Below are 27,224 nucleotides of genomic sequence, written 5' to 3' on the forward strand. Positions count from 1 at the left end.
CTTTTAACATATTTTCAGGCGAGAAAGTAGTTGTGTAAACATCAAATATCTGCTCGGTTTATCAAGATATCCCATATTTGCAAAAGTGCTTCGACGTTTTCAGAGGCGTCTGCTACCCACCAGCTCGACAGCTAGCCGGGAGCTCGAGGGTTACTGATGCGGCCGAGAACGGCACAACTCCCGGCACATCATTTTCAGATCACCGCGGAGTTTCGCTGCTCGGGTTAAACGTAATATATAAGTCACTTAGACAACCTAAAAATGTTATTGTTGGGCTTTTTTCAGTGTTTTGTTTGTTCGTGAGTAAATCGGTTTGGCTGAGATTAAAGTTATTAGATTAGATAAAATAAAACTTTATTAATCCCCCGGGTGGGTTCCTCCTTGGTTTTCACACAGCTGACTAAACGTCAAACAGAAAACTTATTAAACAGAAGTATGAGACAGTCGAGAATTTACACCAGTGTCTGGTTATATTTTAGATAGCAAGAAGCAGACGGCTGAGTTTATTAAACTCCACCGAGACAGCGGTGACGCTAATCAGAACTAGCCTTCTGATTCAGAAGGCTAGACCGTCCAATTTCACGCCTTTAAACTTTAAAGGCGTGTTTGTGTGTGTGTTTATACAATTGCTATTATGTTTGCACTTTATGTGTAATGTTACTGACTGCAGAGATCAGTAAGATGTGTGTATTTTTTATTTATTAGTTTTATTTATTTAATATTATTTTTTAATTGAATGACTGTCTAGTAGTTCACAGATGTCGAAAAACTGAGTGTGGTAAAGCCACTGATTTTGTTTATGTATATTTCTGCAATCTGCACATTGTACTGACTTTCATTTTAATGTTTACACCAGGGTTCCTTGTCAGCACTTTATGCTCAGATGTTTGTAAGCTAAAAATAAACTATTGTGTATGTTCAAATATACTGTTGTGATTGAAGAAGTTAAATAAAAATGTCAGTCATCAATTCATGCATCACCTCATGTCATCATAACAGAGGTCTGTCTTCCAGGAAAGAACAGTTTAAAATTAATGTAATATAGTATTGGCCATACTATATGATGTATTGCTTGTCTTTGTTTAATAATACAGAAGACAAAGACCTTAAAAAATAATCGCATATCGCATCGCAATCGCAATATTGGGGCAAAAAATCGCAATTAGATTATTTTCCATAATCGTTCAGCCCTAAGTAGATACCACATTTGAATGCCCTCCAGCACGCACTGAAATTGACTTCACAATTACTGGTGTGTTCCATTCTTTAGTGTCATTTGGTCTTGTCGTGAGCCTTTACCACCATGTCAGTGATATTTAAGTACAGGAGCTCAGAGATTCCCAGATTATACAGAAGGAAACGTTGCAACAGTCCGAAAAGCTAAGACTTTCTGACTCCCTCTACTCCCACATCATCGCTAATGCGGAACTTTATTTTGAGTGGCAACACCTATCATTTAGGAGAAGACTGCAGGGAGTCCTGCACGCCTCAAGCGACAGGGCTACGATGTCCCAGTTGGTATGGGACACAGTGAATGCAGTCACCATAAACTAGCCATTATGCTATGTTCCATTTGTTAACTTCTGAGTTGCCCCCCCAAATTGAATTTCTGGCTTGGAGAGCTGGACATGTCCTGCAATCTTCGACTTTACAATCCAAGATGATGGCAGTGCATGCAAAGAGTAGTAAATCATTCAATCTGTGCTATTACTTTATGTATTTATAACTTGGTAAATAAGCAATTCATGGAGGATCAGGCACTATCCATGAATGGGTTGCAACTAGACATTGAATTCAATTCAATTTTATTTATAAAGCGCCTAATCACAACAACAGTCGCCTCAAGGCGCTTTATATTGTAAGGTAGACGCTACAATAATACATACAGAGAAAACCCCAGCAATCATATGACCCCCTATGAGCAAGCACTTTGGCGACAGTGGGAAGGAAAAACTCCCTTTTAACAGGAAGAAACCTCCGACAGAACCAGGCTCAGGGAGGGGCGGCCATCTGCTGTGACCGGGCTGAATTACTAGTGATGGATGACTCGACCTTGTTAGAAGCAAAAGAAATCCAGTTTTTCCTTGTTCTTCCAATGTTACTACTGTAGCAGGGTCAACTGTCTTGATGCAGTGACATCACCCCCATCTAAGTTGATGCCAGACTTACCTAGTCTGGCATCAACCCAGTAACCTTCTGCTTACCTTCTGCTTCACTGGGCGGCTGCGGGTCAAGAGGTAGAGCAGGTTGTGTATCAATTGGAAGGTTGGTGGTTTAACCCCTGCATCTTCTAGTCTGCTTGTTGTGTCTTTGGACAATGTATTGCAACTCAAGTTGCCCCCAGTTCATCCACTGGAGTGTGATTGTGCGCGTGAATGTTAGGGAAAGTGCCAAAAAGCACAGAATAAATTGCTGTATGACTGTGTGAATGGGTGAATGATGCTTGTAGTACAAAGTGCTCTAAGTGTTCAGCTAAAGCACAAAAGCACCATATAAGCACGAGTCCCATTTACTGCTCTGCTTTGTAGCTTGAAAACTGTTTACCCGTATCTGTATAATCTGGCTGCGCTCGACGTGTTAACATACTGTAATGCAAGCATTACACTAATGCATGCTCATTATGTTTAGCATCTGCGCCAGAGGTATCATCTGTTAACAGATGTTTTAGTGTTGACAGAAGCATATCTTGAGCAATAAATCAACATAGCCACACAACACTTAGCGCAATTCAGTATTCTGCTGGGAGACAGCTTGTGACATCAGAGTTGATGTAACTTCAGGTCAGTTTCACATCACATTGGCCTTTTTTTAGGACTCGTGCCAATCATGCAAGCGCAGGCTGCCAGACACTGCTCATCTGCTGCCCTCGTCCCTTGTCTCTGGGTATAATTTCAGTTAATTGCTAGCTGCCAAGTATCTGCCACGTTTGTCCCCCAAAAACAGCATGCAGCCTTGGGACTTAAACACTGGTAGCGTTACAGCCAAATAACACTGAGCTTAAAAGAAGCATCCTAGCCCCTGGCTCCGGCTGAGTAGATTAGATTTATATGACCGAAAAGGCTTTGCCTCTGAATTTCATCAATTGGCTGTATGACCTTTTGTAAATGTTCCATATACAGACTATTACTAATACCAAGGTGACCTTTAGAAAGATGAGAGAATTTAAATCGAGGTATTGACAAACCAGCATGGCAATTACCAGTCACTAGCATCGACTTAAATACCATCCAATCAAACAATCCTTTTTTACAGCCTCTTGTCATTTTGCCTCTGTTTGGTTCATTCAATGATATGAAGCATGTTTAAGGAAAAGCAAATAGCTGTGCTGCATCTAAGATCCAGTCAAATTAAGCTGGCACTGACCCTGCAGATGCCATGAAATTGCTGTGTGTTTTGTTGTAATGTAAAACTTGGCTGATAAGAGGTGGCGCTGCTCGGACTCTACTCCAACTTTGATCTGTCTCGAGGCCACCAGGAGACAGATTAAGGTGTTAAGAGATTAACACCTGGGGAACCACTGACTTTAAAACCTGGCTTGAGGACCGTAAACACTTCAAAATATCCAATACCATCCATCTCTTAATAAATGATGTCTGGCATGTTGTCATTTGTTGTCTTTGTAAAGAGCTTATTATTTATTTTTTTTATAAACCCCAGAAAACCTATAAAGCAGAAGTTGTTGAAAAGGCAGTATATTTTTGTTGACGGACTATCCAATATCGTTGGAATCACTGGCACTTCAGTGAACCAATGCCTCACTAACTCTCTAGCTTAGTAAAACAATCCCATTTTGTGCAGAGCGATTAATTACTTCTTTTAAACCAGTTTGATTCTCGACCAGATACACATCAGGATGCAGATAGAAGCGACAGCAGCACTGGTGTCCTCCGCCACATACAATCACTCATACAGGTGACTTGGAGGATCCCAGAAAATCACTGCTGACCATATTGTGCCTAAAAAAAATGATCGAATCAAATCATGCTGGAAGCCAACAAACTTAAAATTCACTCATTTTATTTTCTCTTGGATATGAACTATTTAATATCTGAGTCAGTAGTGTGTTTGACAACCATTGCAGTCATCCATACCTTGCTGTTATGTTAGCATATTTTGACCCTAAAAGGCCAACAGAGGAAACAGCACAGCCTTGTGATTAACTTGATACCCTCAGTTTCTTGTGTTGCATTGCCAGGATTCAGAACCTGCTATATTAGGAGTTAGCATGGGTTAAGATAAGATCAGATTTGAGTTTGGTTGTCATCTGGAGCTTATCGATGGCCAGTCTCAGTGGTTACTTTGGTGAATGTGAGGAAGTCAGATTTATTCAGGCAGGTTTTGATAGTAAGTGACGCTTTGAAAAGAGCTATTTACATCACTTATTTACTGTCTCTGTCATGATCTTTGTTATTTCATTGCTCCAGAAAAGCTGCAATAACTCATAAGAGTTTATTTCTTCTCTCTATCTCTTTATTTATTGCTGTTAAAGTGAAGTGTTCTGCACTAAAGCCAATCTGATAAGAAGGGTTTTTTTGTTTTTTGTTTTTTACATCTGTTTATTATAGATTTAGCATGATGACATGAGTCTGTTATGGAAACTGATACTAAAAACACCACATAATGATTAATTTTTGATCCAGCCGTACATGTGGTGTATTTGTGGTATCTTTTGTAGCTACTTTAAATGACGTTTTCGTCCTTCTATATTAATTTATTTTAACCTCTGAGACCCCGTGTCTCAAACCGGTTACATCTCGTGCATCCCAAAAAAGAGCTCAGGTCTCATGAGGTTAAGGATGTGCTGCACATGCATCTAAAGTCACGTTTCCACTACAGAAAACTTTCCCTAGGGATTAAAAAAAAAAAACCTCTGGGGGAGCTCTGTACTTTTCTGCCACAGTGTGTAAAATATGTTTCCAACAATGATTTTATAGCCCAAAACCAAATGGTGGAGTTGAGGGGGAGTTATTACTTTCTTTTAAAATTTAAGGACTGTGGTTACTCACCACACCATTGGTCTCATTTCCCAGCACTGACTTTGAAATGAGTGAAAATCACCATCTTTCAAAATCAGAATCAACAGCTCTCTCTGTCCCTACGTTTATATGGCATCAGCAATCTAGAACAGTGTCTTGTATAGCGTGGCTCAAAAATAGGGCAGAAAAACAATCCTTTTCATGAATATAAATTTAAGGATGTGTAAACATTGATGTATTAAAGAATTTGAGATTTTGTCATCATCAGCTTTTGTCATGTAGCTTTCCCCCTTTTTCTGTTTACATGCTTAATGTTAGCCTAAGCTAGCAGCAGAATGGGTATAATGCTGAATAGGAACATTTTAGGTTGCTAACATGGCAAACTAATTGCCCAAATTCAAGGGCTGCATCTTTGAATTTGGCTGCAGGTAAAAACATGATACTTAAAAGATAAGTATGTTATAAGTATGTGCGCATGTTAGCTAACTGACACTAGCATTTAGCTTTAGCGCATCTGTGTGAGTAACCAAAACCTGCTGTTGTTTACATTTTAAACATGAAGCTCCGTTATTTAGGTTTTATTCAATGTCCAGACCTTGGTTTTCACTTTCCGTGCCTAAATGCAGTATTTTTGTTCTAAGTTGGCCATCATCTATAACCAAAACTCTCCAGTCCAGTCACGGTCATCTTCAGACCACCTACTGAAGCAGTACAAGTGCACATCAGCATTTCTAATGCCTGTAAAACCCTATCTAACTGTTGGTGCTAGAAGATAAGTTGTGCTCCCTTGGAGTCATGGCCTACTTTTGTGAGCTCTGCCTTCTTGGCGCCACTGTGCTAAAGCAGCTGGAGCTAAAGTATATAAGACCTAATCTTAGACAGACAGACACACACACACACACACACACACACACACACACACACACACACAAAATAGAAGGTCTTTAAAAATGACACATGTTGCTGGTTCACAGTGTTTGACTGTCACCGTATAAAAAGCAGCTTGTAACAAAAATAAGTAAATGACGGCTGGAGAGGAAGCAAAATCCAGGCTTTGATGTAGCCTATCAGTGGCTGAAATTAAAACCGATCTTGGACAATTTCACACAGATTAAATGCAGACTTCCCCCACTAAAGACCAATTTAATCATTTTAATTTGAACCCCACACGGAGTCAGGTCTTTTGCACTTACTGTATTAAATTCATCTGTCCTATGTGTTCCCCGAGGCCATCATTTGGCTGTATGCAGCTTCAGACTGTACGTACCCCCTCTTACCACAACAAAGAAGCAGAAAGCTCAACAGCACTGACCCAAGAGTTATTGATAGTAAGCAGTTGTGTCTGTGTGTCAAGTATTTATTAGTCCCTCTCTTTCGGTTTATAGACCCGATTGATTTAGTAAAGTTTTATCCTCCAGCTTGACCTTATAACTCTGGAATGAATGAGTCCTGATATAATAAACATTAAGGGACTGTAGCAGCGGGGCCGTGATTGATCAGTCCAAACTGGGAGGAAGGGAAATATCCTGACATTCGTTCTTCAGGATATAAGTGTTTTTGCAGGGCATTGACAAAGAAGATACTGTGTGGTAGACCATTTTAGTTTAGTCTGCAAAGCGTGTTACACTATGGTCTGTGGTAATTACATTTTGCTGAGACATCAGTCTCATTCTCTTGTATTGCTGCAGGCCAAAATAGTGAAGGCAGCTTTGCTGTTCAGGGGTGGCTGTGAATTACGTTGTTGGCGAGCTGTACAGTCAGCCAGAGCCTACTATTATAGCTGCTGTCACTCAAGAAGCTGCTAAGGTCATTTTTTTTTCTTTCGAGGAAGGCAAAAGTATGGCATGACGGTATGAGTTGGCACGTATTAACTAAACCAGTGAAGTAAATGTTTAGACTTGCATGATATACTTAATTCTTCAGGACAACAACAGCGGTTTTATTGCCTTTAATGAACTGGACACAAGCGGTGCAATACCGGCAAAGGTGCGACCTTTGACCTTTATCAAAGGGGCAGGAGGACACAGCTTGAGCTGTTCTTCACAGAATCACACACAGTCGAGCGTCGAATCCTTTTTGTCAATAAAATAAAAGGGCAACTTTTAATCAGACAGCCGTGACTGTTTGCTCTTTTCTTGCCTGATTAAGCACTCTGTCACTCAAGCTCTACTCCGTTCCACTTTAGAGATCAGCTTTTATTGCCTTCTTGCTAAGTCATCCTGTCGCTTCAGTACAGTCGAGATTCGTTGTAATGTTCGCGCTGCCTCCTAAACTCGGTTCAGCTGCTAAAGAATCTACTAAAGGCCCTTCTCCATGATGTCCTTGAGCTCCAAGGTAGAAAAAGGTGCCTCTCTGGAGCACAGTAATGCCTCCAGATGAAGCCAGCTTGCTGTCAAGACCAATATATCTTGATAACAAAAGCAACATCTGTCTAGTTCAACCTCAGTGAGGGGGCACTCAGACGTCTCCTCTCCACTCAGGTAGGAAGGTGTGTGTGTGTCACCGAGGTAACGAGAACAGATGAGAGCTTCATCCTCTAAATCTCAAAGTTATTGTGTTATCAGAGGAGGCAATATGAAGCGGCCTTCAACAGAAAGAGATTCTTCACAGCAAACAAGTTTGTTGTGCACAATAATGTTGGTCATTATGTGGCCAGACCTAAGAGCTTTTAACCATCTACACTCTGCGGTTTGCCTGTGGTCCATTAACACAGTGTGCACTGTTTATGCTTTATACACTGTGAGGCTGAAAAGGCAGAGGCACATTAAATATTGACTCTGCCGGGGCTTCTTTCCAGCTCTGTGGAATAAGTATTTGGCAAAATTAGGAGTAAAAATTCACGCTTAAGGCTAAGCTTGGTTGAGCTTCTTCCTCCTCCAATTCAGCCACTTTTGCTTATACATGAATTCATACAAATAAAGCAAGTATGATACATCGGTAGTGTAAGTCTGCAACATCTGATCCAAACAGTAGATGATCCAAAAGAATAATATTAGCATTAATTATCATTAATTCAACAACCTTTTCAAGGATCATTTCTCTCTTTCCTCTACCTCCAGTTTGCTTCTACACTTCATGACGGTGTAGGCTGCAGATTTATGACACTATTTCCATGCCCTCTGTACAATGATGTAATTGTTACTACTACATCCCTTTATAGCCCAGGTTTATAGAGACCTCTTGCAACTCTCATCAGCCATCTTAACTAGTTAGTTATAAACATGCCATGAGCTACATCTCTATTACTGTTTTCTCCTGCGAGAGCTGCCTTGTGCTTGGTGCACAATTGACAAATGGTTCACAGCACTCGTCTTAACACCCACAGCTGCCGTCAAACCTTGAACTAAATTTTTCACAATAGCCTGGAGAGGGAGGGCAAATGGAGTTTTTTTTGGCAACACTGTGGACTTATTACTTAATGGCTTTCATATTCACGCGTTGGTTTTGCATACAACAGAAGATTTTTTGGGGTGTGTAGCGGGGTCATCAATTCCTACCTTGAATGCACCACTTTGTTAAATTAAAGAGGAGGCAACACATTTGTCAAGAAACCAGCTTGATTATGTGCGAGAAGAGATGACACCCGATGAGATATTAACTTACATCTTGACCCGAGGTCATGAGCCTCCATATCACATTCAGAGCCCGTCTTTTACACTGATGGAGAACAATGTGCTTGGAGATTGATTAATAATGTAACCAGCGAACTAGTCCTATCTCACACTTCTGCAGTCCTGAACCTGTAGTTCATAGCTTCACCAACCTGCATCAAAACTGCACAAAAAAATTACACCAATTCACTTTCACTTCTAGGAAAGTGAAAAGCCATCTTCTCAGGTCATTACAAAGATGCTACTTTAAGTATAAATTTGGTTAAAAAGGTTAAAAAGACGCCATTCCTCTTCACCACCTCTGCAAACCCCAAAATTGGCAGCTTCAAGGCGATGGACTAAACACTGTTGACACAAGTAGGAATTACAGGTTTTGACAGATCTTTTAGGCCTTTCTCTAATCAACATAAAATTGCTCAGTGGGTAAATTTAAAGGGCCTGAACACTCTTTGCAATAAACCTCAGCCTAAAGGACAACTCTTTCTGTTTTACTTTTCAACTAAATCTAGATATAAGGGCACATCTGTTTAAAAGCCAAGGACTAGCTCAGTAGACAAAGCACAGAATCCAAAGACAGTTCGTAGATGGTCTTGGGAGTAGCTTTGTACTGTTTCAGCTAAACAGAAGAAGAAGTTCCTCGTTGGTCTTGTTTTTATCTGTTAGGAGCACTGTCCGTGAAGTAAATTCAGAGATAACTTCAGCAGTGCTAGTAAATAAAAATGTCTGTTGATCTGCCAGTTGGTTCAGACTAAGATGTTTCTCGGCTGGATTAAGAGAAGTGTAGTGTAGCTCAGGAGTGTCAAACATTAGGCCTAGGGACCAAATCGGCCTGGTAAAGACTTTGGGAAATTTGAAGGTTTGCATAAAAGCTGGACTTTTAACTGCATTTTCTTAAATTTTACAGCTTTTCTTACTGATAAAGACCTCCTCCATGGTCATTCATAATGCACCAAAGTAATTAAGTAATAGATAAACAGATAAATGCAAGAAAATGTCCTGTTTTCTACTGTCTACTGTAGAAATTTAAAGTTTTTACAACATATCCACAGCAAAAACAAACAAAAAAAGCTAAAGCAAAGCAAACGTCTGACATATTTTTTGTCATACTTTCCTTATATTAAGAGCTCTTGGTATAAAAGTGCAGTTAAAGTCGTCACAGTAACAGGAAGGAGAGTGTCTCTGGGCCTTCTAATCTGAAAATTACGTGGGTTGTGGGTGGCACATGATGTAAAATAAGTTTTTCGTCCTTGGTGCAAATGGTTCAACCTGTTGTTGGGGATGAGTTTCCCATTTGAAGGGAGATATTGCCATGACAACTTCTCCTCAGAATGAGCAGAACAATGTTGAAAAATTCCTTTTCCTTTTCATCCATCTTTCTTTTTTTTGACCTATACTGAGGATTTTGAATAGCTAAAAACTACTCATCAGTGTGCTATGCATTGTGTTAAAAGCTAATTAGTAACAGCCAAAATGACACAAGCCGAGCTCCTTTTGAGGCTGCTTGCTGCAGAGCAAAAACACTGTGTTGTTGTCCTGAAGACAGCTAGCTTCATGTCCAAACTTAGACCCTCACGTCTTGCATGTCCAGCGTCCTACAGTGTTCTGAGGCTCTTGGTTGCCTGGGTAACCCACAAGACCTAATGCTGTATTTCCCAGGTTACCCTCAGATTGTCCACAAGCGCGGGGTGAGAGCTCGACTCATGAGGCTCTTTCCATGCTCCACAGCCAAAAAGCCATCCTCCACTAATCAAAGCAAGTGGCTCTTCCAAGGCTTTCTCTCCCTCTCTCTCCCTTCACTCTGTCTCTCTGATGATTTTGTTGCTGTTGTCTAAGATGTTCTTTTGTTTCTGTGTCTTTTCTCAGCCAGTACAGGCTTTAGTCACACATGATTGACGGAGCTGCATTTTAGCTGCAACGTGAAATCTTTTCTTTCTTTTCTGAAGGGAATAAAAATGTTTTTCTGCTGTTCACAGTCAAAACTGTCATCTTTCACTGAAACAAAACACTCGCATATTGCAGATTAGTTTCGGCGTAATTACACGGTGACGTGAAAAAGAATATGTGATGCTAAACAGGTCAGGTGAACAGAAATTTGTTAATTACACCGCTGTAATGCTACAGTTTCTGGACTAATATGATGATGAGAATGAGATCAAATAGCCATTTTTATTTCCTTTATATCAGCTGACATCCCCCAACGGATGCGGAGCTTTTGTTCCATAGCAACAGGTTAATTATGGTCCGTTTAAAGATTTGGCCTTTTGACTGTGGGCCGTAATAAGCCTCTTCGAGCTAATGAGGCACTTAGTGTGTCACACTTCAGGTATATGAGAGACCCTGCACAAGACAAGTCAAACGCTGTGCTGTGAGGACAGTGCAGTCGGTGACAGTGCCCAGACAGCATCTGCTATCATTAAAGGCCCATTAAAACATTTCACAGGGTTCAGCTACCCTCTTTCATGAAGAGGCTCTCTGCCACGAGGGCTTGTTGTGTTCCAGGGTCTCAAAAAAACTCTAATTACCTCTGCTGTCATGTTTGTTGTAGAGAAGAAAAGAGCATTCAGATTTTTTGTTTGGTTTTGTGAAGGGTCCGATAAAGGAATGTGGCGTGTGAGGCAAAGAAAGGACTTCAGAACTGATCCGCTTGAATGGATTTTCCCATGAGCCAATAACATTTTGTAGTAAAATGTTGAGTTCTGGCATTGTGAATGGAGCTTTTTGTTGTTTTTTTTGTTTTATTTGATTATCTATTTGCTGAAAATGTAACAAGATAGTTAAAATTCTAGTGTCAAAAATACAAATTTGCAAGGACGCGTTTCATGTCTCACCTTGTTCTCTCTCCTCTCCAGACAGCGTCGAAGACGAGCTGGAACTATCAGCAGTCCGCCATCGCCCAGAAGGCCTGGAACAACTCGAAGCACAGACGCGGTTCTCCCGAAAGGAGCTACAGATTCTTTACCGCGGCTTCAAGAATGTAAGTGACGAGGCCACCATACATAATGTACACCTTGGAATGCTTTGTTCTTTCTTGGATATCTCTTTTTTTCTTCACATCAAAAACATTGTTTTCCTTTTGATTTTATTTCATGTATTCTTTTACAACCTGCTGTAGTGAGCAAGGGTGTTTCCACCCAAGTCTCCTGAAGCAGCTCAACCTGCATTAAATGTTAAACTGTCCAATAGTGCTTACCACAGAAAATTTAAACTTCGGTACACGGTTCACTGTGTCAGAGATAATGAGGTCATACCTCAACCCTTCCACCCCCTCCCAGCTTACTTCTTTGTCATCTCTGGTGTGAGGCATAATAAGATGACCCAGAATTAACCCAACCCAGATTATCTGGCTGTGAAAGAGGATAGTGAGAGTCCTGTGATGGTGTTCCCGTGAGGCTTCAGTTTCCTGTTGCCTGCAATGTGCTCTAGCCAAGTCCCTGCAAATCTTTCCCATTAGTTCGTTTCCACTGGAGATGGTGTAAGAGGTAAGAAGTGTTCTGATCAGGGATTTAATTTGTGCTTCACGCTGCCTGATTTCACAGCGTTTAAAGACATTCTCTATTTTGCCACTGGAAGGGATGAAGTGATGAATCCAAATAACTCAGGTGGCCCCTTCAGCTTTCTTTGAGCACCAGGAAAAAGGCATACATATTAATTTGCCCCTCTGGGTGATTTATCAGGAATATATGCAGAATTTATTAGCAAGGGACATAATTTCCATTTGGTACTGGAAGTGTTCTGGTTTTCGTTTTTTGTCGGCTCATAGTCTGAGTACCATATAATGCCACCTTTAAGCAGGTCTTGGTTGGATGGAGGTAAGCAGACAGTGTGGACAGCAAAACAAAGATTGCAACTGCTAAACTGCAGTCATGAAACCATTGATATCATCTGACAACAATTCAACAAGAAGTCTTAGCCCAGAAGTTATCAAACTAGCCGATGGCTTTCCAAACAGGTCACTTCCTGTTAAAAGGGAGTTTTTCCTTCCCACAGTCACCAAGTGCTTGCTTGAAAGGGATTATCTGATTGTTGGGGTTTTCTTTCTGTTATTGCAGGGTCTTTAACTTACACTAGAAAGTACCAAAAGGCAACTCTTCTGATTGTGATTGAGCACTATCTAACCTTTTTATTTTATTTACTTCTTCTTAGTACATGGGGATCTGTCCAGCCTTCCACAACGCGCAGTATCATTTCCTAATTCTCCATCTGCCTTTTTAAAATCTAAACTTGAATTTTAAATTCAAATTCTTTGATTTTTGATAAAAAACAAAAAATGAAATTCACATGATCCTCACTGTGTTTAGCTTGTTTGCTGTTTAGAATAGTAAAATATTGGCATGTTAGCATTTACCTCTGTACATCAAAGAGCCTCAATACAGCCTCACTGAGCCACTAGCATGGTTATAATGTTTTTAGTGTATTTATTCATTTATGTATTGGAATAGGAGGTCATCGTCTCCGTTTACTCAGTTGCTCCTGTCTACTGTGGAGTTAGATGTGGTTGAACTAGGACCCCAAACTGGACAAAGAGAAAGAGTAATGACGCTTAAATTACAGCTATTAAATAGCTTCTGTCCATCACTAAATCTAGAGTGTGGCTCATTTTTTAACTTCTGGGGTCAAACAGCTCATCTTGTCTTGCCCTATCCCAGTGACATTGGCAGAATGAAGGAAAGCTTTTAAGGCGAGCCAGACTAATAGAAGCTGGCATGATTCCCATGATGAGAAGTTTGGCCCTTTGTCCTTGGTATCCAGGGTTTTGAAGCAAATCAAACTTCTCCAAGTTTGATTTGGTGGAAGGATGAGGTCATCTGTCTTGACAACAGACTTTACAAGTTATTCACTTGTAGCACAAGTGGTGCTTTGTTTTAGATATAGCGCTTTGTCGAGCAGGTCTCGTCTACCAAATGAAACCTCTGGTTCTGGGCCTTGATCTCGAGGCAGAATTTGAGCAAGGGGTCACCTTAAAGGTTTGAGAGAATTTATTATTTAAAAAAAAACAAAACCTTGACCTCAGACTATAGAAAATAACACAATATTGTCCTCACGTCTGACTGAATCTTCTGAGCTTTCACAGTTCACAGTCCAGGGCACTGACTTGGGCATTAGATTAAGATCTCATACTTTCGATGCCATCAGTCACGATTCGTCTGTTCGTAGGTATATTTCATTCCCCGCACTGCTTATTGCCGCCTCGCTTCATGGGTCTCCAAAAGGAATTTCATGCCTGGCCAGTTTTGCATTTGATTGAATTGGATGTGTGATTTTATTATCATGGATGAGCTAATTTTACAAGCATATCAAATGAATACAAATAAACTTTCTGATCTCTCAGTCCGTCTAATGAGAACGGCATTGAACAATGTGCAAAATCAAAACAAAACAAAAAAACGAGGACAAAGGGAAACAGTGACTACGTTGGTGATCATCCTGGAAAATGTAACCCATGTTTTTCTAGTTGCTTTTTTCTTTTTCTTAAAGTCTTGATCTAGAAGTGCATGAGCAAATATTTATGAATTGAGTCCTAGCAGGAAAAATAAGCTAATTAATTTTATCGATATGTATGTAAATGTAAACATTTAGATATTTGTTATATCTTTAATTTGGTGATATGTTCATCTGTTGTTGGGACACAGATGCATACTTTATGAAAATAAAATGAACTCTGGCTTAATGTTATATATGTATATAATATAAAATAAATGAGTTCCTGACTTTTAGCTCAGCAAGATCAAAGTTTTCCTTGATGGGACCTAAAGTCAAAGTGTAACTATTTCTCTGTACTTGAAATTGAATTGCAGGGGCGCTGCATTGCATGTGGTAATAAGATGACGCACAGGCTCCATTCCCAACTGAAAAATAGCCTCGCTCACCAATGTCATCATCAGGCTACAAAGAAACGCTGATATACAATCAGTTGAATTCTGCCACGAGAGTGAGACTCGCTCCAACAGCTTTCACTGAGCTTTATTTTTTCTGCAGCTTTTTAGGATGATTTGCAGTAGAGAGAATAGAAGAAGAAGTGTGTGTGATGCACAGACACACACAGGTGCAGCCATGCACATACTCTACAAGTCAAGTAGAAGTCCTATTAAAAAAAAATCCCCCTGCTTACTATATTTATTTACAGAGCACAACTACAACAAGAGGTTGACTGTTGAGAGCGTGTTGTCTGCACGGTTGTAGAAGATAAACAAAGCATTAATTAACAGCTGCTCTGGTAAACAACAGAGAAATACTGTCAAATACAAAGATGCTACAGTGCATTTTGTCTTTATGGTGGATATGCGTGAAGTCCCTGCAGGGACAGAATTTCTACATTCCTTAAGAAGCTACAGATAAAAAATACACAGCGTTACGTAAAAATCTTGATCCAACCCTTACTTCTTTATATTTTAGTATGAAAATGGGAAATTAAATAATAATACAATAATAACAATTTATTGAAATGTGTGCAAACATATCTAGAAAAAAGCATATAAGGCAAAAACAGACAACAACCCCGATGAGCTTTATTTGGTGTGACCACCTTTATTCGTCAAAACGGCCTGAACTCTATGAGGAAGTTTATTGTAATTTCTTTAGGTAGTCTTCAGGAATAGTTCTCCAGACTTCTTGAAGGACATTCAAAGCTCATCTTTGGAGGTTTCTGCATATTGTTCTGTTCCCCCGTCAGCGTGATCCCACACTGCTTCAATTGTGTTGAGGTCCAGGCTGGGGGGAGGCCAATCCATGACTGATTTTTAGTTTGAGTTTCATTGTGTGTTGGCAGTGGGTTTGGGATCATTCAACAATCAGATCAGATGCTTTCCAGATAGTACTGCATGGTGGAACCCAATCCAACCATACTATTTCCATCAATTTTGACAAGATCTCCATCCCAAACAAATTTAAACAAACATTTTAAATTTGGATTTATCCAAAGATCTGTTACTAGTGATTACCAGTCCAGTTCTTATATAATTTGACATACAGTGGGGCAAAAAAGTATTTAGTCAGCCACCGATTGTGCAAGTTCCCCCACTTAAAATGATGACAGAGGTCAGTAATTTGCACCAGAGGTACACTTCAACTGTGAGAGACAGAATGTGAAAAAAAAATCCATGAATCCACATGGTAGGATTTGTAAAGAATTTATTCGTAAATCAGGGTGGAAAATAAGTATTTGGTCAATAACAAAAATACAACTCAATACTTTGTAACATAACCTTTGTTGGCAATAACAGAGGTCAAACGTTTACTATAGGTCTTTACCAGGTTTGCACACACAGTAGCTGGTATTTTGGCCCATTCCTCCATGCAGATCTTCTCGAGAGCAGTGATGTTTTGGGGCTGTCGCCGAGCAACACGGACTTTCAACTCCCGCCACAGATTTTCTATGGGGTTGAGGTCTGGAGACTGGCTAGGCCACTCCGGGACTTTCAAATGCTTCTTACGGAGCCACTCCTTTGTTGCCCGGGCGGTGTGTTTTGGATCATTGTCATGTTGGAAGACCCAGCCTCGTTTCATCTTCAAAGTTCTCACTGATGGAAGGAGGTTTTGGCTCAAAATCTCACGATACATGGCCCCATTCATTCTGTCCTTAACACGGATCAGTCATCCTGTCCCCTTGGCAGAAAAACAGCCCCATAGCATGATGTTTCCATCCCCATGCTTCACAGTAGGTATGGTGTTCTTGGGATGCAACTCAGTATTCTTCTTCCTCCAAACACGACGAGTTGAGTTTATACCAAAAAGTTCTACTTTGGTTTCATCTGACCACATGACATTCTCCCAATCCTCTGCTGTATCATCCATGTGCTCTCTGGCAAACTTCAGACGGGCCTGGACATGCACTGGCTTCAGCAGCGGAACACGTCTGGCACTGCGGGATTTGATTCCCTGCCGTTGTAGTGTGTTACTGATGGTGACCTTTGTTACTTTGGTCCCAGCTCTCTGCAGGTCATTCACCAGGTCCCCCCGTGTGGTTCTGGGATCTTTGCTCACCGTTCTCATGATCAGTTTGACCCCACGGGATGAGATCTTGCGTGGAGCCCCAGATCGAGGGAGATTATCAGTGGTCTTGTATGTCTTCCATTTTCTGATGATTGCTCCCACAGTTGATTTTTTCACACCAAGCTGCTTGCCTATTGTAGATTCACTCTTCCCAGTCTGGTGCAGGTCTACAATACTTTTCCTGGTGTCCTTCGAAAGCTCTTTGGTCTTGGCCATGGCAGAGTTTGGAGTCTGACTGTTTGAGGCTGTGGACAGGTGTCTTTTATACAGATGATGAGTTCAAACAGGTGCCATTCATACAGGTAACGAGTGGGGGACAGAAAAGCTTCTTACAGAAGACGTTACAGGTCTGTGAGAGCCAGAGATTTTCCTTGTTTGAGGTGACCAAATACTTATTTTCCACCCTGATTTACGAATAAATTCTTTACAAATCCTACCATGTGGATTCATGGATTTGTTTTTTTTCACATTCTGTCTCTCACAGTTGAAGTGTACCTCTGGTGCAAATTACTGACCTCTGTCATCATTTTAAGTGGGGGAACTTGCACAATCGGTGGCTGACTAAATACTTTTTTGCCCCACTGTACTTCAGCCTTTTTTCCCTGAAAAAAAAAACCTTCTTTCCCCCCTGAAAAATCTTTTTTTTCTCTCAGTGAATGGATTTTTCCTCTTTCTTAAAAATGTGACCTTTTGATTCTTTATATTAGATGTAGATAATTTTTTTTTAAATAGATGAACAGATCACAGAAAGCTTTTCCGCCTTTCATAGTCATGTGCGAAATACGGCTGTATAAATGTCTCGCAGCCCCTTGGCGTGCGCACTCACAACCATGACTGAGCGTAATTGTGCGGACGTATTTTACCTTCACAAACAGCTGAGACGTGGTTTGCGATACATGTGGCAAAAAGTGAGGTGTTGTGGCCATACTTTCCCAACCTTGAGACCTCAGAATTAGGGAGACATTGAAAAGGGCTGTTGGGGGGGGGGGGTTAAATACATTTTACAGTGTTTATTTATCAGATAAAATACGTTAAATGTCACCGTTATTATTGGCCGGCCCGGAAACAGCGGGGGTGTCCAAATTCAGAGGCTGCTTCCACTTGAGGACCCGGCCTTCGCGGTCTAAAGAAAGCCGGGTAGTACGTCACAGCTCCCTCGGTGGAGTGAAACTCTGCCGCCTGCTCCTTGCTATCTAAAATATAACCGGGCGCTGGCGTAAACTCTCGACCGTCTCACACTTTCTTTAATTAGTTTTCTGTTTGATGTTTATTCAGCCGTGTGAAAACCCCGGAGGAACCCTCTCGATGGATTAAATTTAATTTAATCTAATCTAAACTTTAATCTCAGCCAAACCGATTTACTCACGAACAAATAAAGCACTGAAAAAGCCAAACAATAACATTTTTAAGTTATCAAAGTGACTTATAAATCATGTTTAACCCGAGTAGCGAAAGACCGCGGGGGTTTGAAAACGATGTGTCGGTCGGCTCAGATATTTTAAGTTTACACAGCTACATTCTCACCTGAAAATATGTTAAAAGTTGGGGGTTTTTTTGCGACCCAGAAAGAGAAATAAGAGTGATATTAAAACTAAGTAGCTGCCGCCATTGTTGGAAACTGGAATTGGCTGGGCCCGCTATGAATTCTGCGATATGGTTTTTCAATTTTGTTGTCCAGGTGGAAATTCGGGAGAATGGTGGCTCCGGGATTCTCCCGGAAACATCGGGAGGGTTGGCATGTATGGTTGTGGCAACACCACTAACCTTGTCAAACACCTCAGAGTAAATCATATCACAGAATATGACGAGCGTATGTTGAGACGAACTGAAGAGGAGGACAGGGACAGGTGCTGCTAGGGCAAGGCAGACCTCTCTCATGGAGTCCTTTAGTGCTGCAGGCAGGCAAGGTGTTCAAATAGGCACAACTTTAGTTTTTTTATTTCTATATGATGAACTCTGCATTAGGGCTGCCACGATTAGTCGACTAGTCACGATTACGTTGACTATCAAAATCGTCGACGACTGATTTAATAGTCGACGCGTCATTTGAAGCTTTGTAAGATCCCAAAAGCGGGAATAAGTAGCAGGATTTAAGAGTGTAATAACGGACTGAAACAGAAGATGGCAGCACTGCATGTACAAGGATGCCAGCTGCCGTTAAACCCCGAAGAAGAAGAAACTGTGTCCCAGAATTCATAGCGCGGCCCAGCGCAGTTGTCAACAATGGTGGCAGCTAGTTAGTTTTAATATTACTCTTATTATTCTTTCTGGGTCACAAAATAAACGTTTAACATATTTTCAGGCGAGAATGTAGCTGTGTAAACCTCAAATATCTGCTCAGTTTATCAAGACACCGCATATTTTCAAAAGCGCTCCGACGTTTTCGGAGACATCTGTTACCCACTAGCTCGTTAGCTAGCCGGGGGCCATGAGAGCACCGGACTCCCGGTAGATCGTTTTCAAACCCACCGCCCTACTCAGGTTAAACATATACAAGTCACTTAGATAACTTAAAAATGTTATTGTTTGGCTTTTTTCAGTATTTTATTTGTTCCTGAGTAAATCGGCTGAGTTTATTAAACTCCACCGAAACAATCTGCACATTTAATTAGAATTCAATTAACTATCATCTTGTCTTTATTTTTAGTTAGCACAGACCTTAAACACTTAAAGCTGTAAGCTAATGATAGTTATATAAGAGCAGATGCTGCTGGTGCAATAAGCTGTACTTTTACGTTCAATGGATGATGATCTGATTAGTCGACTAATCGCAAAAATAATCGGTGACTAGTCGACTATCAAATTAATCGTTTGTGGCAGCCCTACTCTGCATTATTAAGTGATAAGAACAAGAAATCTGATGCCCTGTAATCATTATGACGCTATAATTTGAGATACAATAAATAAAATACGTTTTTGTACAAAGTATCGGTATCGGATCAGTATCGTCGATACCACCCTGAATATTACTTTGTATCGGATCGGAAAGGAAATCAGTGGTATCGCACATCACTAATGTTAGCATGCAAGTCATTCAGCAGCTATGGCAGTAGTCAGACCTGGGCGTGGCTGGTAGATTGAACTCAGCTTTCCAAAAAATGAAGAGTCACAGTTAATTAATGAGTTAAGAAGGGGGGCAAAAACTTTGTCACATAGGGCTAAATTTCACTAAATAAAAAAAAATCATCATTTAAAAACACTTTGTATTTGTGTTGTAATTGTTTGATAATCTAAAACAGCGTCCCCAACCCCCGGGCCTCAGACCGGTACCGGTCCGTGAGTCGTTTGGTACCGGGCTGCGAGAGTTGAGGCTTAGGTGTGAAATGTATGGTTTTCAGGGTTTTTATCGGTTTTCAGGGTTTTTTGTTATCGTTTTTATCGTTAACTCGTTTTTCCTGTGTCTTTTCACGCGTGTTATGAATAAATCTTCTTTTTTTCGGTACCGGTACTAGTTTTATTTTGTTGTATTTATCCATGACACCTTAAAGGCCGGTCCGTGAAAATATTGTCGGGCATAAACCGGTCCGTGGCGCAAAAAAGGTTGGAGACCGCTGCTCTAAAACATGCAAGTGTGACAGATATGCAAAAAATTACTTTTCACAACGCTGTTGCTTCACATTTAACATCCACATATCACAGCAATGTCATACTTTTCTAAGTCAAAAAGCACTAATTGTTTTCTTTGCAGCTGCAGTCTTTTGTTTTACCAGGAATAAAGATCAATACTTATAAATTAACAGCCTGAATATTTTTCCTCAATCCAGGCACTGTGACCGTTATAATTAGGTGTCATTTATTCCAACCATGATGGAGAGTAATTTTCCTCATTGTACATCATTATGATTCATACACGCTAGTCCAAGCAACGACTTTCAGACTTCACAAATCAGGTTAGAGCCTGCCAGATGACAACGCAGAGACAGACTTGTGCACATTCTGTCTCCGAAACTTCTTTCTCGCCTCACCCTGCAAGATATTCAGCTGAGTCTGTGAGACCAAGAAGGAGGAGGGTGTCAGGGGACTTGCGCAGACAACCTTGCAGCATCCTCTTAACTTGAAACACAAGACGCCCGTTTGAAGCAAGACGATGAAGGTTTCGTCTTTATTTTCTTCCCCTCGCCGCACTGTTTCCCAAAGTGGCTGATGAGACGTGGTCACGGGAAGCAGGAAACCCGGCGTGCCCTTTAATTCTAGCGAGGTTACTCATACTCAGAGAGCCTTTTAACGTGTCTACTTTTGACTTTCGTGAAAGGGAATAGAATATGTTGATGTTGATGCAAGTTCACAAGCACAATGTAGCTTCAGAAGTCCTTCTATCATAGAGGTGTTCGCATTTGCATCCACACCGTGTTTTGTTTTGTTTTGTTATATTTGATTTCCAATAAAAGCCCTCGCTGCTGTTGGCTATTTTCTTCCATAAAATACAGAGAAACACGAGGCTCCTGCCCTGGAAATTGCCCATGTAGGGGGTAACTTTCTAAAGTCAATATCCCGTCAGCGTGTGCCGCAGAATCGAACCTGTAAAACTATTTGCCTCCATCACCATGCTGCTCCAAGCAAGGTCATCCGCTACTTTGATTGTTTGAAAAGAGACACACGCACAATTCTTGGGTATGTTACTATTCAGTCTTTTCCAGTGAATGCTGCCAGATAACCACAGGCATGGACGAGATAGCTGCTGAGGATTCGATGGTCAGTCACTGGTGGAATATGTTGTTTTTCATTTAAAGACATCTTCCCACTGCTAGCTGACTTTGTCGTTCTCAGAGGTGCCCTGTTTTTAGTGAGACGTGACTGTGATTGGCACTATGTGAACTCAAGTTTAAGGCTAGGACTGTAAACATAGATGTCAGATAACCTGCGCATCTCCATTTTGTCTTGCAGGAATGTCCCAGCGGGGTCGTCAACGAAGACACTTTTAAAGACATCTACGCACAGTTCTTCCCGCAAGGAGGTCTGTGCCTGCTGCTTTGTTTTCCCAGCATGCTTTCCCTTTCCCAGGAGCTCCCGCATTCATGCGTGTTTACAAAAATTGCACTAAGTCCGGAGTACGTTAGGTTTCCTCGCCTCCCATGAAAACACAGTGTCGGTGAGAGGCAGAGGGAGAAGAGAAGTTTGTATTCAGGCAGCCTTGAGTTTCTCTCTGTTGGCTCTCATCATTATGCAAAGATTCAACCCGAGGAGGAACAGAGGAAACATTAGGAAGCTTTGATATATCTGTTCAGAGAGAAGAAAGGCAGGCCAGTGAACATAATGGCACAGCACAGAGGAAACAATGATAAAACCCTCAGCTCTAAGCACACTGTTCTTCCCTCTCATCGCGAGCCTGTTTTCTTTGAAGTGGAAAAGAAAAAACAGTCTCCGCTTTGAACCTTTTTCTTGTTTGCAGTAGCCACCACTGCCAGCGAGCCGTAATCACGACAGATGTTCTGTGATTGGTTGTTTGTTCTCTCCATAGATGCCTCGACATACGCACACTTCCTGTTCAATGCTTTTGACACGGATCACAATGGCTCTGTGAGTTTTGAGGTAAGCCCAGAGTTGCCAGATTGTTCATTTCTCAGTGTCTTAAAGCTCGACCAGTGTGTGGGTTCGCTGTCGAAAAGGCGTGCGCATCAAACGCTCCCACAGACGAGGCTTTACACTCGATCATTATGTAACCTGCAACCCCCTTTATAGAAAAAAAAATCTAGCCTCATCAAGTTTACTCAAGATGCTCAACATTTGATTAATATTTATGAAGGGCACTTATTTGCTTATTAGGACAGAACAGGGAACAGCTGTCATTATGCCAAACAAAGTTTCCCTGCCTAATGTGCGGTCCACTCTGTTCTGAAGTACGAGATCTCCCTGAGGACTGACACTGAGTCGACTAAACATTTGAATAATGAGCTATTTTTGATTTATGATAGCTCCACTTTTGCCGTTTCATCATTTTCCTCTAATGAATACGTGATAGAGGACGGCATCCTCACAGAAAGGGTGGAATCGGTTGAAGTGCCTCACGTAGAAAGTGTCTCATGCGTCGTTGTTGAGTTAAAGCTGTGATGTTTTGCACATTTGTCAGTAAGTTGCGTTTCCATTACAGGATTTTGTTATGGGTCTCTCTATCCTCCTGCGTGGCACAGTCCAGGAAAAACTCAACTGGGCCTTCAACCTTTATGATATCAATAAAGACGGATATATCACTAAAGAGGTACGTCTCCTAAAAACACGAAGGTCACAGTGCTGAGATATTTGCCGTGTTTCACGCCGCATGCTTTAGTTAATTCACTTACATGTTGTTGTACAGGATGTCCACGATTCGTCGATTTTGATCGAGCACAGCGCTACGCCAGTTTGCGTTTTGCTAATGTTCACATCGAGCCTGCAGACTGCGCTTGATTTTTGTACAGTAAAGATCAAAATGTAACAGTTAAACTGAAGAAAACATCCTCCCAGGAATCTGCCTCTGTGGGTTAACATTGACATATCCTCCTCCTACTGGCTCACTAAGCTTGTCAGTGTGAAAGCACTCAAGCATTGGAGTTCACAATACTTAAAATAAAAGTTCTTAGGAAGAATTAGCTGTACTGAAAACAAACACTGCCCTCTTATGGTTGAGTTGCAGTACTGTTTTCAGTCCGTGTACTGAGCAGGTGTCTCCAGTTTGCCGCTCCAGAGCCACATTTGGCTCTTTTTGCCATCTACTGTGTCAAAAGTAGTTTGTGTCAAAAGTACTGCCAGTGTGGCCTGACTACATTTACAGCTTAACTAAAACTACCCTAACCTTTAATTTTATTCTTTACTTTCACTATTTTTAAAGCTGTCGAGCTGCCATATGTTCATTAACAAAGCTGGCTCCTTTTAATTTAATTCAAACGCAGGGATTAAGTCAGCCCGCAAACATTTAAAGCCACTTTTTTCAAAGCCGGCCTAAACAAGCTAATAGTATTTTCCCTGCACAGTTGTTTGTTTCAACTCCTGTAGCCCATCTGCCTCAAGCTTCAATGTGTTGTGTGTTCAGAGATGCTCTTCTGCGTACCTTGGTTGTAACAAGCTGTTATTTGACTTATGGCCTTTCTAGCAACTTGAAGCAGTCTTGCCATTCACCGCTGACACCATCAAGGCAGAGAACTGCTGCTCACTGCATGTTTTATCTATTTTTGGCTAATTCTCTGTAAACTCTAGAGATGGTTGTGTGGGAAAATCCCAGCAGATTCTGAAACACTCAGGAACTGCTAAACTGGTCTGGCACCGAGAACCGTGCTAAGTTCAAAGTCACTGAAATATGAATCAACTTTCTCCTCTATTCTGATGCTCTGTTTGAACTTCATGGTCCTATCTTGACCATGTCTATGTATCTAAATGCATCGATTTTCTGCCGCATGATTGCTTGATTAGACTTTGGTGTTAACAAGCAGTTGAACAATAAAGTGGCCAGTGAGTATATATGTATATCACTCATTAGGATGTTGATTCAACACTATAAGTAAAGCTGAATAATGTAATAATGTAGCGCAGAAATCACAAAACAACATAAAATAATCGCCATCCTTAAATTCTCAGGGTTGTTATTCGAACTTCCTGCTCCTTGAATCTGTTTTACGGGGACCTGAAAGAACAAACAGTCCCGGTGCAAATGAATGCTCTATAATGCAACACGTGCTGATTAGCATAACAGCTGAGGCTCAGGGCCATTCATTTAAATTCTTTTTTTTCTGACGCTGACCAATAATTCATCCTGAGACACGACTCGTGCATGAATCCAGTCGCACGTAAGATATGAGTGAGGACACAAGAACTGCTAGCGAGCAGTCAGTGCAAACTGAGTGTAAGACATTGTATTTATCTCTGTTATGTTTTCTGCGCATCACAGGAAATGCTGGACATCATGAAGGCCATCTACGACATGATGGGAAAATGCACATACCCCGTCCTCAAAGAGGAGACGCCCCGTCAGCACGTAGAAGTATTCTTTCAGGCAAGCAGGCAGTTGGCAGATTTTACTGTTTTATGTACGAGGCTTCAGAAAACCTTCATATCTCTCCTTTTGTCTGCCTCCAACAGAAGATGGATAAGAACAAAGACGGCGTGGTAACCATAGACGAGTTCATCGACTGTTGCCAAAACGTAAGGCCGATCCCCAGAACATCAGCTCGCACTGCTGCTGGCACAGTCTCAGCACCGCTCATCGTATTGTCTCTTTTATTTTGTATCCTCAGGATGAAAACATCATGCGATCGATGCACCTCTTTGAAAACGTTCTTTAATTTTCGGCTGGCTGTGGAGGATTTGGAAGAGACCATCATCTTTAGCTTGGCCCAGTTACTGACTTGGACTCATACTGTGTACAGTGTGCTATGCAGACTTTTTGACCATAGATACAGTTATTCTTCATTACAGAGGGCCTCAGTTGTAAGTAGGCGGTATAGGCGTGGACACTCTGGAGCTGGTTGCCGCTTTCTTTTAAACAAATTCGGGAAACTTCTAAGTGAAATAGTGAAAATGGATTAAAAGGAGATGCTTCAAAATGAAACCATTAACTTTAAGGTTGATTTCCGCCTTCTGTCTCTGGAGTGTCTTTGTGTTTGCCGAACTCTGCCTAAGACGTCTAACGAAAGGCTTCAGACAGATTCTGTTCTGTTTTATTTACTGCCAAATCAGATCACTGTGACTTTCTGCAGCATCAGAAACACCCGAACAAAACATCGGGTGTAACGTCACACTCCGTCTGCTTTTACATTCCAGACCGGCTCCCAATTCCAGAGTGTTCCCTCCCGATTTAGTTAGCCATCGTGGTCTGTCTTTCTGCTCTTTGAAGGAACTGTTTAGAGGGGGAAAAAAGAAAAAACAATACATTTTACCATTTTAAACTGTACATAATATAAAAAACATTATTAGATAAGAACTCTTTGAGAAACTTTTGTTCTTGTTTACTTGCCAACTAGAATGAGACAACACAAGGATTGTATTGATGTCAAACTTGGACCATAATATCGATGGTTTGTCTACAGAAGCACACAGGTAGCTCTACTTATGATGTTATACAACCATTTCTTTGTCACAGGAGAAATGCTGCTTTCAGTGGAATTCATTTAACCTCATGTATGTATATTTCCTGTAAAGTAAAATCATCCATCAGTATGTTTTTCTTTGGGTTTTATGAGTTTACACTAGGAGCAATGCTTGGGATTATTTATAAGGTGTTCAGGTCATTGTACAGTATTACATGAAAAGTCACCCTCGGGTGATTTTCAGGTCTTTAGATTTGTTCATATGAGTCACTGTTTTTAATAAGAAAGGCCAGTGGGGTTTGGTTATTGGTACAAACTTTGTATTATACTCATTAGTTTGGGTTTTCTTGCTGTTTCTCTCCTCCTCCTCCATCCTGTGGGATGCAGCTGCCCACACCGATTCAGCCTGATTGGTTTGATTGGCTCCCAAATGTTAGCAAAAACTACAGGATTATTGAGAGAAGTGTCTCAAGTGTGTCTGAGTGTTTCTGTCTGACATGCGCTCTCTTTTTTTTCTTGCTCTTTTTCCACAGAGACTTGGATATTAGACACAGGAAGTAGGCAGAAATACGACTTATACTTGAGAGCTGTGGTTTATGGTTAATGTGTCGCAACATTTAATGGTTCATCATGTTTGTCCTTCGAAGTGTACAGTGTGTTTCTACGATGTATCACTGGGAGTCGGGAACATATGAACCTCCTCGGTGAGGCATGTTAATCATCCATAATTTAGTAAAGAAAATGACACTTTTTCTCAGCCCTGCTTCTTGTTATTCATGTAAAAGGAGATAGTTTGGTTTTAGCTTGTTTAACTTGCTGTTTGTTAAACCGCTTGTTTGAGTGTGATTTGTATTTTATTTGCAGAGACCTGATGATGAAAAGTAACTTTTATCCACTACGGAATACAAAAGAGCAACACGGTTGATTTGGAAAGTTACAAACAGATCAAATAGTTTGCAGACAAAACTTTTAAAAATCGATTCCATCAAAAGCGTGTCATATTTTAGATCTAAAAGTACCAGGCCACCTACACATTACACCCACAGGAGCGGCTCAGCAATGGAAACCCAAGCCATGAAGCTCCCGGTGCACAGTTTCCGTGCTGATGCTCTGCAACTTCACAATCTGACGCTTCATGGCTGAGCTGCTGTGTTTCCTAAACACTTCCACTTTCCAATAATCCCACTTACAACTGATCCTGGAATATCTTGAAGGGAAGAAATTTCATGAACTGACCTGTTGCCGCGGTGGTGTCCTATTACAGCACCACCCTGAAATTCATGGAGCTCATTTGAACCATTCGTTCACAAATGTTTGTAAAGGCAGCCTGCGTGGCTCGGTTATTGATTTCATACATCAATGGGACTGAAAACACCTGAAATGAAGATTAGGAGGCGTGGCCCAAATACTTTTGACCATGTAGTGTATGTTGTGCTTACTGGTTCTCACTGAAGCCTCCTGGTGGTAGCAATGTGGAATTACACAAGGCGATTGACTTGATTCTTTCTTGCCTGAATGGCATAAACTGGGATATATAATAATATTGTTGTTTAGAGTGTATAGAGAAAAAAAGTGGATGAAAAAAATGAATGTTGTATTTTGAATCTTACCAAGTGTAGCTAAAATGGATGTTGAAGTAGGAGGATGAGCAC

General features: G+C 41.0%; 1 protein-coding gene across 9 annotated transcripts in view; it reads left to right on the plus strand.

The window, feature by feature from the left end:
* The window catches only part of kcnip4a (potassium voltage-gated channel interacting protein 4a), a 155,436-nt gene extending 129,107 nt beyond the window's left edge, over window positions 1-26,329 (plus strand). For 8 of the 9 annotated variants that reach the window (XM_026161863.1, XM_026161858.1, XM_026161857.1 and 5 more), the window contains 7 exons: window positions 11,437-11,561; window positions 21,461-21,530; window positions 22,035-22,105; window positions 22,665-22,772; window positions 24,435-24,539; window positions 24,626-24,688; window positions 24,781-26,329. In XM_026161863.1, the coding sequence (XP_026017648.1) occupies window positions 11,437-11,561; window positions 21,461-21,530; window positions 22,035-22,105; window positions 22,665-22,772; window positions 24,435-24,539; window positions 24,626-24,688; window positions 24,781-24,828 (590 nt within the window). In that variant the 3' untranslated portion in view covers window positions 24,829-26,329. Of the gene's footprint in view, window positions 1-9,160; window positions 10,340-11,436; window positions 11,562-21,460; window positions 21,531-22,034; window positions 22,106-22,664; window positions 22,773-24,434; window positions 24,540-24,625; window positions 24,689-24,780 lie in introns of those variants that run through there. The other variant, XM_026161856.1, reaches the window with a different exon arrangement.
* The last annotated feature ends 895 nt before the right edge of the window (window positions 26,330-27,224 follow it).

The sequence above is a fragment of the Astatotilapia calliptera genome, chromosome 3 (assembly GCF_900246225.1).
Source record: "Astatotilapia calliptera chromosome 3, fAstCal1.2, whole genome shotgun sequence".
Taxonomy (NCBI): domain Eukaryota; kingdom Metazoa; phylum Chordata; class Actinopteri; order Cichliformes; family Cichlidae; genus Astatotilapia; species Astatotilapia calliptera.